This window comes from Colias croceus, chromosome 1 (genome assembly GCF_905220415.1).
Source record: "Colias croceus chromosome 1, ilColCroc2.1".
In the NCBI taxonomy this organism is placed as follows: domain Eukaryota; kingdom Metazoa; phylum Arthropoda; class Insecta; order Lepidoptera; family Pieridae; genus Colias; species Colias croceus.
The window spans coordinates 12,095,654-12,112,269 of NC_059537.1; the positions used below are offsets into that span (position 1 = coordinate 12,095,654).

The 16,616-nt window shown below is 32.8% G+C and overlaps 1 protein-coding gene across 2 annotated transcripts in view; it reads right to left on the minus strand.

Annotated features, from left to right (window-relative positions):
* Window positions 1–16,616, minus strand: part of LOC123706356 (protein scarlet-like) — a 55,044-nt gene that overhangs the window by 19,176 nt on the left and 19,252 nt on the right. For both annotated transcript variants that reach the window (XM_045655610.1, XM_045655602.1), the window contains exons 3-6: window positions 14,179–14,227; window positions 11,184–11,367; window positions 4,106–4,258; window positions 2,163–2,401 (exon numbers count right to left, since the gene is read on the minus strand). In XM_045655610.1, coding sequence (XP_045511566.1) covers window positions 2,163–2,401; window positions 4,106–4,258; window positions 11,184–11,367; window positions 14,179–14,227 — 625 coding nt within the window. The remainder of the gene's footprint in view (window positions 1–2,162; window positions 2,402–4,105; window positions 4,259–11,183; window positions 11,368–14,178; window positions 14,228–16,616) is intronic.

The following is a 16,616-nucleotide window of genomic DNA, read 5'->3' on the forward strand; positions in this document are numbered from 1 at the left end:
ATAATTTAGAATTTTTCGGAAAGCCTAAAATTTGCATCCTTGAATTGTTTATTTATTCGAATTTGCTTTGTTATTTAATATGATTCTTATAAAGTGTTTCATGTCATAATTAAAAAACAAAACCGGCCAAGTGCGAGTCAGGCTCGCGCACAAAGGGTTCCGTAGCAGCAAATATAATAAATTACAGTTAAATCAACCTATCTCAAAAACTATAAGAGATACTTTGATCAAACCAAAAATCGTTGAAAGAGTTAATTAGCATGCATCACCTCTATTTTTTTTAGAATTTTATACCCCGTAGTTATAAAAATAGAGGGGGGGGGACATACTTTTTACGACTTTGAGAGCTGATATCTCAAAAACCGTTCACTTTAAGAAAAATGTTTTTTAGAAAACTTTATATCATTTTAAAAGACCTTTCCATTGATACCCCACACGGGTATGTACATCGAAAAAAAAAATTTCATCCCTCAGTTACATGTATGGGGGGCCCCACCCCCAATTCTTTTTTTTACTATTTAGTGTCATATTTTTGTAGCGGTTCATACAACACATATTCCCATCAAATTTCATCACTGTAGTACTTATAGTTTCCGAGTAAATCGGCTGTGACAGACGGACAGACGGACAGACGGACAGACGGACATGACGAAACTATAAGGGTTCCGTTTTTGCCATTTTGGCTACGGAACCCTAAAAAAATGTAAATCAAAATATGAAAAGTTTGGATACAGCATTTTTTTACTATAAAATCATATCTCCCAGTGCACATGTAGGTGCACGAAAAAATATTGAAATTTCGCCTCTAAAACAAAATAAAATAACATTAAAATTTTTTGTTTGCGGTCTGTGCAACCTCAATTTTTGTTAGTGGTCAAATATCGTACGCAACGTGATACTAAGTACGTCAAATATATTTATTTTCAAATCACTGATTATGAACATTTAATTATATTATGATAGACATCTAAATTATGCTACTTCACTTTTAATATTAATATTTTAAGACACTAAATAGATACATTATCATTTACAACTGCAATGGATAGGGTAATTTATTTTTAATAACCTTTGTAACTCCTTTATACCGTAAAGTATGCCTGTCTTAAAGCAGTATTACATCCAGTGTGGGAAACTGATAAACGACCTATACAGGGTGTCCCACTGTTGGTATACTAAGCTCAAAGGAGGTTATAGTTTTGCATACGCTGAGTTCGTAAAAAATACTTATTAAATTCCAGACGCATTTTTTTTTAAATAGATGAATTCTTAAAACTATGTGTACAACAGTGTACACCCATAGCAAGCAACCCGCCCATTTTTGCCACCAGCTCGTGAGCTATCGTTTAAGATTATGTTTTCATAGACAAAATTCTCACATTAGCGAAGCGGTATATGCCGGCTGCGCAAAGCTAGAGAAGAAAACATGGATTTTCAGGAAAAATTTAACAAATAATTTTTGCCGAAATTTTGTTGTTTAAGTATTTTTTACGTGATCAGTGTATGCCTAACTACAAGTCCCTTTACGCTAAGTATACCAATAGTGGGACATCCTGTATATAGCGCTGTCCTTTTTCCACACTGGAAATATTAGATACTGCTTTAAGACATCATGGTACGTACAGGACTGGAATTTGTCATCAATCTTGTTTTAATGATGATTAGTACATAATAACATTATTAATTAGAATAACATGATACAGATAATATATAACCACAATGATACATTGACATCGATATCTCGTTAATGAGGTAGGCGAACGTGTCATAGTCAAAGTTATAAGGTGTGAGTTCTATATTTTGATTCCTAATTTAAGATCATCAATCATTTTAAATTAAAATATCAAAATATCCAGTACCTATATTTACTAACTCTACCTAATTCATTTTGTAAGTCTCTTACAAACAATGTTCAATGTGTGCATAAGTCTTTTTTTGACAGTAGGTACAATAGAGTAAGCATTTAAAATAAAAAAATAAATATTCTTTCACATAACATTTTTACAACAAAAAACCACCATTCAAAACATTTACAAACAATTATTTTATTTCATCACCTTTTCTAATATTTACATGCAAATATTTTTTCACTCATTCAAACCCCAAACCACTCAAAACAAAAATCTGACCACGCTGTATAAAATAAAATAAAATAAACTCACGACGCGAAAAACTGGTCTGCCTGTTCTATAGTCCCATGGAAGGCTATCCTGCCGTTAGACAGTAACACCACCTGATGGAAGAGCTCGAAGACACCAGACGCCGGCTGGTGCACAGAACATATCACCAGCTTCCCGCCGATCGCCAGACGGCGGAGGCGGGAGACCACAGAGTTGGCTGCAGAACTGTCCAGACCGGTTGTTGGCTCGTCGCAGAAGAGAATTGGCGGGTCGTTTAGTAGCTAAAGGAGGTAAAAACATGCCAATTTTAGGACAATGGCAAAAGGGGATAAAACAACAAGAAATGTGTTTGTTCAATATTATTTGTAATAACAGGAATAAAAATGTGTTTGTTCAATATTATTTGTAACGACTATGTGAATCTACAATATTTCAGTTCTGCCAGTAAATTTAAACGTAGCTGTTGTTTTGTTAAGAACTCCTTTGCTTTTTCTAAAATTTACAAAAAACATTGAAGAATATAATAAACACCTACTCAATATTATTAAGATAAATCATCCTCTCCTGTATAACCTACGTAAACAGTACCTACATGAGAAAATGAATGCGTAAAAAATCATAGAGATTCTGAATCATAGAGATCCTGTAGTCAAAAGAATCCCATAATAATTATAGGAAATCTAAAACTAAACATTGACATTTAATTATTTTCTATCTCCGTAAAATCTAAATTGTATTGTTAATCAGCATTAGATTTAATCATACAGCAGTTTAATAAATTGGACAGAAAACATTTGCCACACAGGCGTTAATTACTTTTAAAATGGTAGCTGGTCACGAAATTGCCATCTTGTTAATGTATCTAAAAATAAATTTACTATACTATTTATCCACAGACTTGTTTGTATCGAAAATTGACCCCAGATACTAGCAATTACCATAATTACTATGACAAGACAAGTTTCTGTACGTAAAACGAAACATTTGTATGCAAAACTAAACTATAACTCATGTTTCGAATAATATTAATGTATTCATATTTTTGACGTTTATTTATTAATTTTATGTTAATTGCATTATTTTATTTATAATCTGAGTGGTGAGGAGAAACATTTGTTTTTCTCTGAAGAAAAACATGATGACTACACGATTATAATTAGATCTTCTAGATACAATCCTTTCACTTTGGAGATTTTTTTTCAAAAATATAAATAACACAAACTATAGAATATTTTTTTACTTTATGTTTGCCCTGGAATATTTCAATCCATTTTTGCAATATTTTTCATTGACTCTCCGCGTCCATTGACCGTAGCGTAGTTAAAATTTTAGTATTGCACCTCGTTATCTCGAAAATTCGTTATATTATAAAAGAATAATTTCCTGAGCTCTTTAAAAAATACGCTAATATTATAATGCTGAAGAGTTTGTTCGTATCTTTACAGAGTAGAAGAAAACGTGAGTCACACAGAAGGATATATTACCTGAAAGAAACATTTTAAGAGCAGAAGTTCTAGTAGGATACTTAATTACATTATTATTATACAATTAATATACGTATATTATACTAGCTACTCCGCGCGGTTTCACCCCCGTGGCTCCACTCCTGTTGGTCGTAGCACGACGATATATAACCTACTAGCTTTCCACCCGCGGCATCGCCCGCGCAGTCAAAGAAAAACCCGCATAGTTCCCGTTCCCGTGGGATTTCCGGGATAAAACCTCCTATGTCCTTTCTCGGGTATCAAAATATCTCTATACCAAATTTCATGCAAATTGGTTCAGCAGTTAAGGCGTGATTGAGTAACAGACAGAAAGACAGACAGACAGAGTTACTTTCGCATTTAAAATATTAGTATGGATAGCCTTCCTCGATAAATAGGCTATCTAACACCGAACGAACTTTTCAAATCGGACCAGTAGTTCCTGAGCGCGTTCAAACAAACAAACAAACTCTTCAGCTTTATAACATTAGTATAGATTACCTGAACAGCCAAAGCGACTCGCTTCCTCTCGCCCCCCGACAATGCCTTCAGCTTGGTCCTGGTGCAGGTGGAAATGCCGAGTTCACCCAGAAGCTGTGTGACGCGCCGCTGCCGTGTGACTGCTGTTGAGCGTTTGTCCATCATCATGCGTGCCTGGTGGAATATTAGATTAATAATAAATATGGAGTTATAATTGGAAAAGCTGAAGGACCTGTGAAAAGATTAGAACGTGATATTATCAATTGGATATTCAATTTTAGTATGTGTTATCATAGAGTTTATTTCGACATTGTAAGGTGATCAAAAATTACGAAATGCTCTATAAAAAAACTAAACAGAATACTTGAAATTCACGGCTAGCATGTTTCGATTAAAATTAGTAAAATCAGTTTCTTTTCAAGGTATTTACAAGGGGACTGATAACTAAAATCCCGAATCAATATTATTAATTAATGTAATGAATAAATTCATTGACAGTATCTACACGTGAACAAATGTTGTTTTGAAACAAACGAAGCTTGTATACAATAAAATAAGTTAGTAGCTCGACCGCATGTAACTTTCTGTCTTCAAATTGGATAAAGAGCTTACAGGTAACTTTATGTGATTCAATATCGGATAGCTTAGAGAAGGGCCACGGGTTAAGTACATATCGGCGCATACTGCAAGACATTTTCATATTTTTAAGAAGTTATGATATGAGAATTTGTTAAGGTAGGGACACCTTTTATTTCGCCAGGTATAAAAGTAGGTACCTATGTTAGTTAAAAGTATCAAATAAGGGTAATTTTTTTTGCTTCTGAGCTACTATACTAAATTAATTCTTTATAGGAAAAAAATTCTTCTATAGCGTCACTATCAAAATGATGTAGTTCGTAGTTCAAAATGATGGTTTTAGAATCTTCAAATTGTTATGTTTTGGACAACGCGGCGGCGGCGGAGGCGCGCAGGCGGATAGCTAGTTGACAATATAATATTAAATTAGCATTAAATTTTAAAGGGTTATTTTTAATCTTTTATGTGGGCGATTCTTGAATATTGTCCTTGCATAACAACGTACTTTGTATAATATCTCTGAAACAGTTTAACATTTCAGCCTACGTACAAAATGACAAAGCGAAATAAAAAAACTTATTTAAATATGCAAAAAACTAATTTTCATGAGTATTGACATTTGATATTATATTTAATTCAATTTATAGATGCAAAGTAGTTGTTATTCGTAAAGATAAAATCAGAATTAAGGAAAGATTGGTAATGATAACAATGTTACATATATTATTAATCTTTAAAAAGTTATGTAAATTCCAGTCATTGTGACATAATGTCTAGATTTTATCTAAATAAATTCTAAGCTGTTAACACTATTTTGAATTTTTATTACTAACTCATATCTCTCCATCTCGACTATGTAATGTGGGAAATATTACATACATAGCATATTAATGTGTTATCAAAAATAGAATTAGATTTCATATGATATGCAAATATATTTTTGACAATACAAATAAAACTTCTATAGTCTATACTCATATTATAAAGAGGAAAGGTTTGTAATTATGTATGTATGAATGTATGGTTTTCACGCATAAACTACTGGACCGATTTCAAAAATTCTTTCACCATTAAAAAGCTGCATCTTCACTGAGCAACATAGGCTAGGTTTTATCCAGGTAATCCCACGGGAACGGGAACTATGCGGGTTTTTCTTTGAAAACGCGGGCGAAGCCGCAGGCGAAAAGCTAGTTGATTTACAAAGTGTGGAATTAATGATTTTAATGTTAAGTGTGCGGATTTAAATAAAAATATTTTATTTACAGTTTAAATGTGTGGAAACGAATACGCTTTAGATTCTATCGACTATGTAATTATTCGAATGTAAACTTTTATTTTAACTTTTTCCAAAAATTAAGTTTAGAAGAACATTTACGATAATGTTCTTCTAAACATCGAGATTTTATGTCATTTATTATTTTATTTTGCTGCTTTTCTTATAAGATTTAAAATCTAATATGACGTGATCTTATCTCCATTATCACTGAGATCTTTAAATAATATGAAAATAGATAGTAACAAAAGCAATTATGTCGTAAATAAAGATTTCAATGCCGGATTATCTTAGAAAAATGTCAAGGATCTGTTATTTCAGATATTTACTGTTAAATCATATTCTTATATTCAATTATTTTAACTTTATTCTAAGACAACAGTACCTATGGATTAATATTTTGTTTTAAAATTAGTGACATTTTTTTAAATAAAAAGCTATAAAATATTCTATATATATATATAAGCAATAAGCATTGAACTAATCCCGTTATAAATTGTTATTCTTTTGCATATCGATGATAAATGAATATATTTTTATACCTATTGTTTTTATGATTTATGTGACATCTAGGCGTGTCTGGTTCTAGACGCCTTCAATATCTAGATAGAACTTGTTCATAGGTGTCAGAATCTATAATATTAATTATAAATTCATTTTGAAATATATATATAATAACCATTTATTCCTGATATACATCTCAACGATATAAATTAAACGAATAAAAACGTAATAACTATCATTTTGATGATAGACATAATATTGCTACTGGTTGTTTTGTATTATTCTTAGCTGATCCGGCAATTTCTTTTTCTGCCAGGATGACCATTACGAACCACTATTGGATAGCTCATTTATCGAAGAAGGCTATAGGCTATAATTATTATATCATCACGCTAAGACCAACAGAAGCGGAGCCACGCGGGTGAAACCGCGGAGCGCAGCTCGTAAAAAAATATATCGGTCAAGCCGTTTCGGACGATGTTGATAAAAACTGCGAAAATATCTATCTATATTATAGAATACCGTGTTACATTTTTGATTAACATGAAATAAACACAAAATATTGCTATAAACTTTGTCATAGATCTAAACTTAATGTTTTCTCTGGGAAATATCTAGGTAGGTACTTTTTTTGGGAAAGAACGAAATTTGTATATTATTTTATACAAATATGAAATATTCTACATTATTGGTATAGATTACCTATTAGATAAAGCCATATATATAAAATTTATTACAGCCATTATATAAGTTTAGTCTCAACCAGATTTTGTGACCAAAACATTCCGCTATGATGAGTATCAGATTCGTTTATGTAATAAAGATTAAATATTTCTTAAATATAATAATATGTGGGAACTCGACTATTAAATCCTTATCTTAGAATGTCTATTAAAACGTATTCTTGAACTAGTGTACAATAAAATGAGCAAAAATATTGAGTCATAAAAAATGCTTTAAAATAAGTAAAATATTTTTAAATTTTTATTTTATATATTTATATGGCGCCCAAAGACTATAGGTATTTACTTGTATAACCCCATTTAAACTACTATGTTTTGGGATGATAGAGTAAAAGACAAACATCTAAATTCTAACCCTTGGTGTCCTTTTCATATAAAGTAGGGTACAACAAAAATTGGACCTCCTCCTTGGTACAGTGGTTGACGCATGAGCGTAGCACCGAGGGCCGAGGGGTCCTGGGTCTGATTACCGGTGGAGTAAAAAAAAAGTCTCGGTCTGGTAGGACACAGAAGGCTGATCACCTACTTGTCCCTAAAGAAAATCGATCAGTGAAACAGATGTATAATGCATCTGCCCCTTATCCCACTAGGGGACATGTGACAAAAATTAAATCGATTATTATTTTTTTGCTTTTTACACAAATTATTATTCCATTTATTCAATCTAAGTAAAGGCAAGAAGTGTTCAGGAAACATCAATTATATTCATAGTATAGGACTCAATTAAAGACCAACATACAAGACAACATTTGTAAAGTATTTTTAAAAATACTCAATAGACTTGCAGAAATATTTTCTTTGATATGTTAAACACGCGTTTAAACTACATAACATTAAAAATTATCGTGGAAGCAAGTATGTACCAACAACCATTTAAAAATACTTATAAAAGATATTATTAGAGTCAAGAATATGTTTTCAACCCCCTTAACATATAAATTACGCATTTTAATTTCTATTGATATTGATATTATCAGAAAAGGTCAGCATCTAGCTATTTTTATCAGTGATCTTTAAGCAAGATCTTTAGATTCATAAACTTATTTTTAGCTGATGGACAAATAGTTGAACTAGAAATTTCTGTTCAGTCTCACATTAATTTCTATATTTTATAGATATAGTTTCCCTGACGCTGACATTATATGAAAGGCTGACTGATTTATTTTTAATAATTTATTCAATCTATTCCTGTAATAAAAGAGATCACTCTATTAAATTGTACAGGATATAGCTTCGGGTGCAATAAAATTTCCTAGAAAGTAACATTGTAAGGTTTCTGTGACAAATCCCTATAAATCTTGATGGGAACCTGACGTTGTCGTCCCATTTATCATTAATTTGGGGTGACATTTTATATCTAACTATCCGCGCCGTTCGGTTTCACCCGCGTAGTTCCCCTCCTGTTGGTCTTAGCGTGATGATAGCCTATAGCCTTCCTCGATAAATGGGCTATCTAACACCAAAAGAATTTTTCAAATCGGACGTAGTTTCTGAGATTAGCGCGTTCAAACAAACAAACTCTTCAGCTTTATAATATTAAGTATAGATTACGTCGATATATACTAGCTGTTCGTCCCGAAGATGTTCGACGATTAAAGTTATAAAATCCTGTCCGTCGAGTTTATGGTAAACCAATTAATCAGCAGATCATGGTAATTCTTCATAGCCACAACGCGTCATGGTCGAATAGCATGCCAGCCACGACACGAATCGCTATATTGTGGTCTTTCCAAGATTGTGACCAGAAGTGCAACGCGTCATGGTCGAATAGCATGCCAGCCACGACACGAATCGCTATCTGGTCTTTCCAAGATTGTCACCAGGAGTCATGAGCGTTTTTAACCGACTTCAAAAAAAGGAGGAGGTTATCAATTCGGCCGGTATGTTTTTTTTTGTATGTACACCGATTACTCCGAGGTTTCTGAACCGATTTACGTGATTTTTTTTTGGTCGATGCGGGATGGTGTCGAATTGGTCCCATAAAAATTTTATTCGGATAGGCCCAGTAGTCTGTATTTGAAAATGTTGCAAGTGCAAGTTTGAAGTCGGTTGTTTTTAACGCAGTTATCACTTGTCAATAGTACCATAACAAGCATCTCGTATTGCTGATGGATCTTCTACTGTGATCACAACGCGATGCGGGCAAGCGATGTGGGCAATTTTTTTCGCTCATTGAATATTTTCGGTTTTAGAGGATAACATATACACCAAAATAAGGTATTTCCAAACCAATTAACAGGCATTTAGATTGTATAAAACATCAAAATTCCCTTCACGTTTCCCCTTTACAGGGCGGTGAAGCCTTTTCTCTATAATGCTGCTATAAGCTTGTATTACTAAAGAGGATTATGATCACATCGGTGTACCGAGCTGAAGTGAACTAACGAGGGTAGTTCATTTTGGGGTACGACGCAGTTGATATAGGTTAATTGATTAAATTTTAAATTCAATCAATTCAACTACAACTAATGAATATTATTTGTCTTGTTAGAATGAACCTACACTATTTTGTGATCCCCATGATATTTTTGAAGGAATTGTAAAATTAACAAAATAATCGTGCACGCAGCACGGATAAATATTTCCTATTACCACACTCTGTAACTCCAATAAATCTAATTATATTTTAATTAATTATAGGGAAAAGGGTCACAGACAACTTAATCCAATAATCTATGCTCGCGCGTTAATCTCTCCTATATTTTTTTATATTTTCTCTTGTTTTTATGCGTATATTTAAATAATATAAAGTGAAGTCCCGTGTCCCCTAGTGGGGTAAGGGGCAGATACATTATATATCTGTTTCACTGATCGAATTTCTTTAGGGCAGTTTAGAGACAAGTAGATGATCAGCCTTCTGTGTCCTGCCAGACCGAGACATTGTTTCCACCGGGAATCGAACCCAGGACCCCTCGGTTTTACGCTCACGCGTCAACCACTGTACCAAGGAGGCGGTCAATAAATAATATAACTATAGGTATAAAGGTAATTAAATCACGCTCGGTGACCTAAAATATAAAGATTATATTTATACCAAGTCAAGGCACTTCTCACATTCTTATAGATTCATATTTTTTATTAAAACCTATGTTGGATCAACATACCTTTTTTACCTACCTTCTAATGATTTTAGTGTACGTATTTATGAATATATTTGTCATAGGTACCTACATAGTAATTTTACGTTGTATATTATCAACTCTTTCAAGGTAACATCGATAACCAGATTTTAATTAGAATAAATATCGAGTAAGCTAATAAATATGGACATCTCTTAGACTCTACTTACTTACTATTTAATTTCAAATCCTAACTTCAATTTTTTCGAAACATTCTACTACTGCAACTGGAAGATTCGTACTAAGCACTTTCACGGATACCCAGATGAACAGACCCGTGACCGAAAGCTAGCTAGCTAGTGAAAACTATATTTGATACTTATATAATCGACACACATACCCATCCTATTCGAATGTACTCTAGAAAGCAGGTGCAGTGACCAGCCAGTCAGGCGTAGGGTTCAGGTTACCTATCAGTTACTGATTGATTTCATTAAAAGTAGTGTAGCGTGAACTTTGATATTGATTTGAGTAGAGGCTGAGCATTTTTGATTGGGTAAGTGGGAGTGTTAGAGATAGTTTTGAGGAATATTTATTTTAATGATTTACCACAGCAGATAGCAAATTATCTGAGAATAAGTAAATGAGATTATAATTATAATAAACATTGTGAAGAAAACCTCCATTGATAGGTATTGGTAGTAAATGTTAACGTCATTAATAAAATGTTGAAAATAATATTTTAAAATTATACATGATACAAGTGTAGTTATGTTTACACGTTCGTAGTAAACACTTTCCGAGTATTGAAAGTGAAGTAAACACTTAATGACATGCGAGTATATTTTAGTTTCACTGAAATTATCGTCGCCAAAGCGTATGTTAATACTAAATAAAAGGTAACTGCAATGGACTCAATGCATCAAAGCCACCTTCACACTCACCATGAACTCCATATGTTCAGCGACAGTCAGGTCCTCGATGGACAGGTCCTCCTGCGGCACGAAGCCCGAGATCCTCGCGATGAGGTCCGCGCCCGCGAGACGCCCGTTCAGCATCAAGTAGCCGGTCGTTGCGCTCTTGTCTCGACGGCTTATAGCCGCTAGTAACGTGGTCTTGCCGGCTCCACTGTTGAAAATATTCACATTACAATATCCATACTATTATTATAAAGCGGAAGAGTTTGTTTATTTGGTTGGTTTATCGCGCTATTCGGGTCGCCACGGGTCGGATTTGAAAAATTATTTCGGAGAAAAATAGTTCATTTATCGAGCAAGGCTACAGACTAAAACCGAGATCGAAGTAGCGAGCCTAAATAAGCAATAGAATTACTAGATTCTGCACTTGAAGTATAGAAACCAGTAGAGAACAATAAACGCTTGACTATGGCCAAATACTTATTATTTGTATTGTATTAGCCTGTTGTGTCCCAATGCTGAGCAAAGGCCTCCCCAAAGCGCTTCCATGAATCACGATCTTGTGCTATTGTAGACCAGTCTTTATTAAATTGGTCCAGTTCATCCCGCCATCTTTTCTTCGGCCTGCATAAATTAAGACGGCCAATGAACAAAGCATTGTTCATTTTACATCTAAATAATAGTTCATTATTACCAAACAACGAGTAACCAAGTAACTTTAGGTACATCAAGAATTTCTTATCAGTAGTGATTTTCAGAATCTCACTGTTCATTCATTATTTACTATCACAAACCGCATTCAGATACTTATGTTCATTATCTTTAATTGATTTCATAATAAATAAGTCTTCAACCACCTTATCTCTTGAATTTTAATGTTCTCTAATGTTTTAAAAAAAATATTTAAAATAACAACGATTGAATAATGGATTCTTCATTTTAATGTCAGCAAAATTAATTTAATGAAAAATATTTAAATGCGTCTGATTGATGGCCAAAAAGCAAAATACATAGAACACTAAAAGCATGACATTAGTGAGTAGTAAATTTTAATAAGACATATTAATATTACCTACGTGCACGTAGTTTTAGTGGTTTTTATTTAGATGTGGATCCACACTAGAATAATTTTGCATATATTTGGACGTACATAAGATCTAATAAGCTATGTTTAGGCTTTTATAAGCTAGCTGCGAGTTGGTCCCGGGTTTTTTTAGTTAAAATTCCAATAAACCAAACACCATTAAATGCATCCAGCCGTTCTTAACCCCTTATTGCATGAATTATTAAGGAGATGAAATAAAAATTATTTTTTTGCAAAAAAGTGTTTATTAGACCTTACATTATGAGATCAAATTGAGAAAAAAAATTATTTACTTATATTATAGAAAATATGAAACGGCGCCATATATGGACTCGTATGCAGTGTTTGTTGTATTTTTTCTGTCATATATGGCTTCATATGCAATTAGAAAAAAGTAACTAATTAATAAAATTAAAATATATTCCGGACTAATTTCACACACTCGGTTGCTAAGCCCCAAAACAAAAGGCTTGTATCCTGAATGCTAAGTCCACTGATATACTACATATACTTTACATAAATCCTATCCTACTAATATTAAAAATGCGAAAGTTTGTGAGGGTGGATGTATACGTGTATGTGTTTGTTTGTTACTCTTTCACGCAAATACTACTGAACCGAAAAATGAAATTTAGCACACATAATATAGAGGGTAACTTGGCCTAACACATAGGATAGGTTTTATCCCGGGAATCCCACAGGAACGGGAACTATGCGGGGTTTTCTTTGAAAACGCGGGCGAGGCCACGGGCGAAATGTTAGTACTTTATATGGATATCTAAATAAAACCCAGAATCATAGCCAACTTATACTTCGTGAAATAGCTTAAAACAATTACATTTGTCATTATAACATAAAAACACGTTATATTTTTCACATAACGTGAAGGAACGAAATTGGAACAATATAGGCATAGCTGACGGACGTTCTTCTTCCAAATTGGGTAATGACTAATCCCATCAGATCGTGCAGAATCAAAGTGAAAATCTAGATGTCTTGCAGGAGATTTTCGTAGCTTTTTTGCGGCAATTGGCGAGTCAGGAATACAAAGGAGACTCCAGAGATGTTTCTAAGTTCTTGAGAGACGACCACGTCTTTTGGTAATAAGAGCTTTCCCTGACTTTCGCATTTGCTCTGAAACGGCTAATTAAAAATCATACAGTGGCTAATACTTGAGTCTGTATTTATTGATGATGATATGATATTTACATGTTTAGCATTGAGATAAAAGTGTCCAGAATCGATACTGGAACAATCAGTGAAAGTATCCTTGAATGCATACCAAGCCACATATGACATAATATAGTTTGGACGGAATGCATACGAAGCCAAATATGACAGATTTGGAAAAGTACAAAAAATCATGATTAAAGCAACAAAAACAACCAAACCAAATGTTTTGCCTTATTTTAGAAAGACTAAAGAAAGAAGTAATATTTTTTTTCATGGCTTTACTCACCGTTTTGATATTGAAATCTTAATTTGAAAATCACAGTTTTTTCCGCGCACCCAAACCGTCGCACGCGCTAGACTAAATCTATAATATATCTGATGGATAATAGTTACACTGTATAAATTAATTACATTCCAATTCTCGATGATATGCTGTTTAAGATGTAAGGTAGTTTTTTTAGATATTGTTTATAGTTAGCCTATAAAAAATTCATGAACTTCGTCGTCCATACATGGCTTTGTATGCGGTAAGGGGTTAAGTAAGAATTAAGTGTGACCATTAATACTTTATTTTACCTATAATAAATCTATCTTAGGGTGCTTTTCCACCAATAATAATGTATCGCTTCAAACGCTAAACGCTTCAAACTTCAAACTAAATGAAGAGATATGATTGGTTCTTTACAAACACATTCCTCGCCACACATCCTCGCTCATGAGTGGTGGAAAAACACCCTTATAATAATATGTACTAAAATATTTTACCTTGAACCCATTAAAGCCACCAAGTTGCCGGAAGACACCACTCCGCTCACTTGAAAAAGAAATAACATTAAAACACACAAAATTTAATGTAAATACACAAAAAATGGATAGGTACATAACGTATTCTTACTATTAATTTGAATAAAAGAATGTATTATATGTATTTATGTTATATATTAGTTTTACTCCCGCGGCTTCGCCCGCTTTTTCAGACAAAAACCCGCATAGTTACGTATTCTTGGGAAATACGTGTTATTTTACACACAATCTGAGATTATAATAGAAACAGTAAATAAAACTAAATCGATAGATTTAAGTACATAATTATAATTGTAATAGATCTATATTATGTATCAAATATGATTTTAGATTAATCTTCATTTCATGAAACTTGTTCCTTAGCGCGATAAAACACAGATTTAGCAAATTTGAATATATGTAGGTACTATTTTATTAATAGTTAGATACGGATATAAAATTTATTGTCAATAGAATAACTTGCTGATTTGTTAATAATTACTTAAAAAAACTAAACCGCCTACAATTTAGAACTAGATAGACTTTTAATGGGATGAACCGGATGGCACCAGAATTAAAATAAAAAAGTATCATCAAAATCGGTTCACTTCGGAAATTCTAAGGTAAAAACCCAATAAAGAATCTCCACCTTTTTAAGTCTGTGGTTCCGTAGATAACGAGGTATTGAAACACAGTTTCAGTAAAATATTTTACAAGAACACAAACTACCTATTTAATTAAGGGCCGATTTTTCAATCCTTGGTTAAATTTATCCGTCCAATAAAGAACAATTTAAATGTAAACTGTCAAATACGGACAATTAGAATACATTTTTGAAATGGCAGTTTAATACGTTATTCGATGAATAAGTTTTAACCAACGATTGAAAAATCATTGTCATGTGAACTTGTAAAAAATTATCTAATACAGATATGCACAATTGCACAGGGTTTAAAATCCCAACAATAAAACATAAACAAAAAATCTTCACTCTCGCTTGAAACAAAAGTAACCCAGTTCCTTGATGCGTCTCAATCAATAATTAATGAGACCAATATTAGTTTTCTCTGTACTCATACAATTACATGGCAAAAACAACACAACGCATGCTTCTACATTTACACCAACTGATTTATTTAATGTAAATACATGAAATAAGAATGTGGGTAAATAAAAGAGCGAAGCGATTTTGAAAATATAAAAATCAATAGTAAGTAATTTAACATTTCAACTGATGAAAAACAAGACTCATTTAATATACTGATTATAATCTATAAAATTAACGAAATACGGTTTAAAAATCAAAGAAGTATTATTGAATGTATTGTTTTTAAGCCCTGAGGCAATGTAGCCAATGTAGGGATTTACTATCAAACACCAAAAAAAATATACATATTTACATAAAATAATGTTAACAAAGCCTCAATGTCCATTTAATAACTTAAAATAAAGTTCCATATCTACAAAGATAAACATTCATACCTCCATGCAGTCTACATCTATAATCACATCCAATTTCCATTTTTATCTCATTATAAAACTACTCAGCGATTATTCACAGTATCTAGGTAGTATTGAACTTCCAAGAATACATTAAAATAGTTAAACTAATGTCGAGTCTATCAAATTATGCAAATGTATTGAAACGTGTTTAACGAGCGTGGATTCCCGTCCCTTCAGATAAAAGCAAATCGCTCCGTCTATCTGTATACAAGGCCTTAGCAGATAATAACCATTCTATTGTACTAACGAACGCACATATACCAATTAAATGATTTTATTTGCTTCGTTGATTCGCTTTACGCCGACAAACTAACAATGTTAATGTTGTAGAAAGTAAAATTGTCGTTTATTATTCATTTGGATGATTGGCACGGTAATACAGCTTGTTATAGCTGATTATTTGGGTTCGATTTCTGCACGATTTATGTTAGACATTACTAAGTTAATTGCCTGATTAGGAAATGTGTCGTTGTTAACAATTTCTCGGTTAATTCCTAGTTATTTTTACGATAGCCTTTAATATACCTAATCATTGTTCAGTTTTAACTCTTCTTTTACTGGTATTAAAATCTATTACCTACATGGTATTTGTTTCTTATCCCTATAAAAATGTATGTTTCAGCTCTTGCGCGCTAGATCGATCAAAATAAGTTATAGATGCTTTCTAAAAATCTCAAAAAGTAATAAGTAGGTAATTCACGTTATCAGCTGGATTACTTAACCTGCCTTCATCCCGTGTGTTTAATTTATAGCATTCTCCATTTTAACGATAAAAGTTGGATCCGTTCTTCAAATCTATAGATAAGAAAATTTAAAGCACTCCAAGTTTTTTCCGTTGTCCTTGAAAGCAACCGTTGACCGTACTTTAATAAACTTTTTTCTAGCAGGTATATTTGGGTTTTTGTTTCTCAAAATCA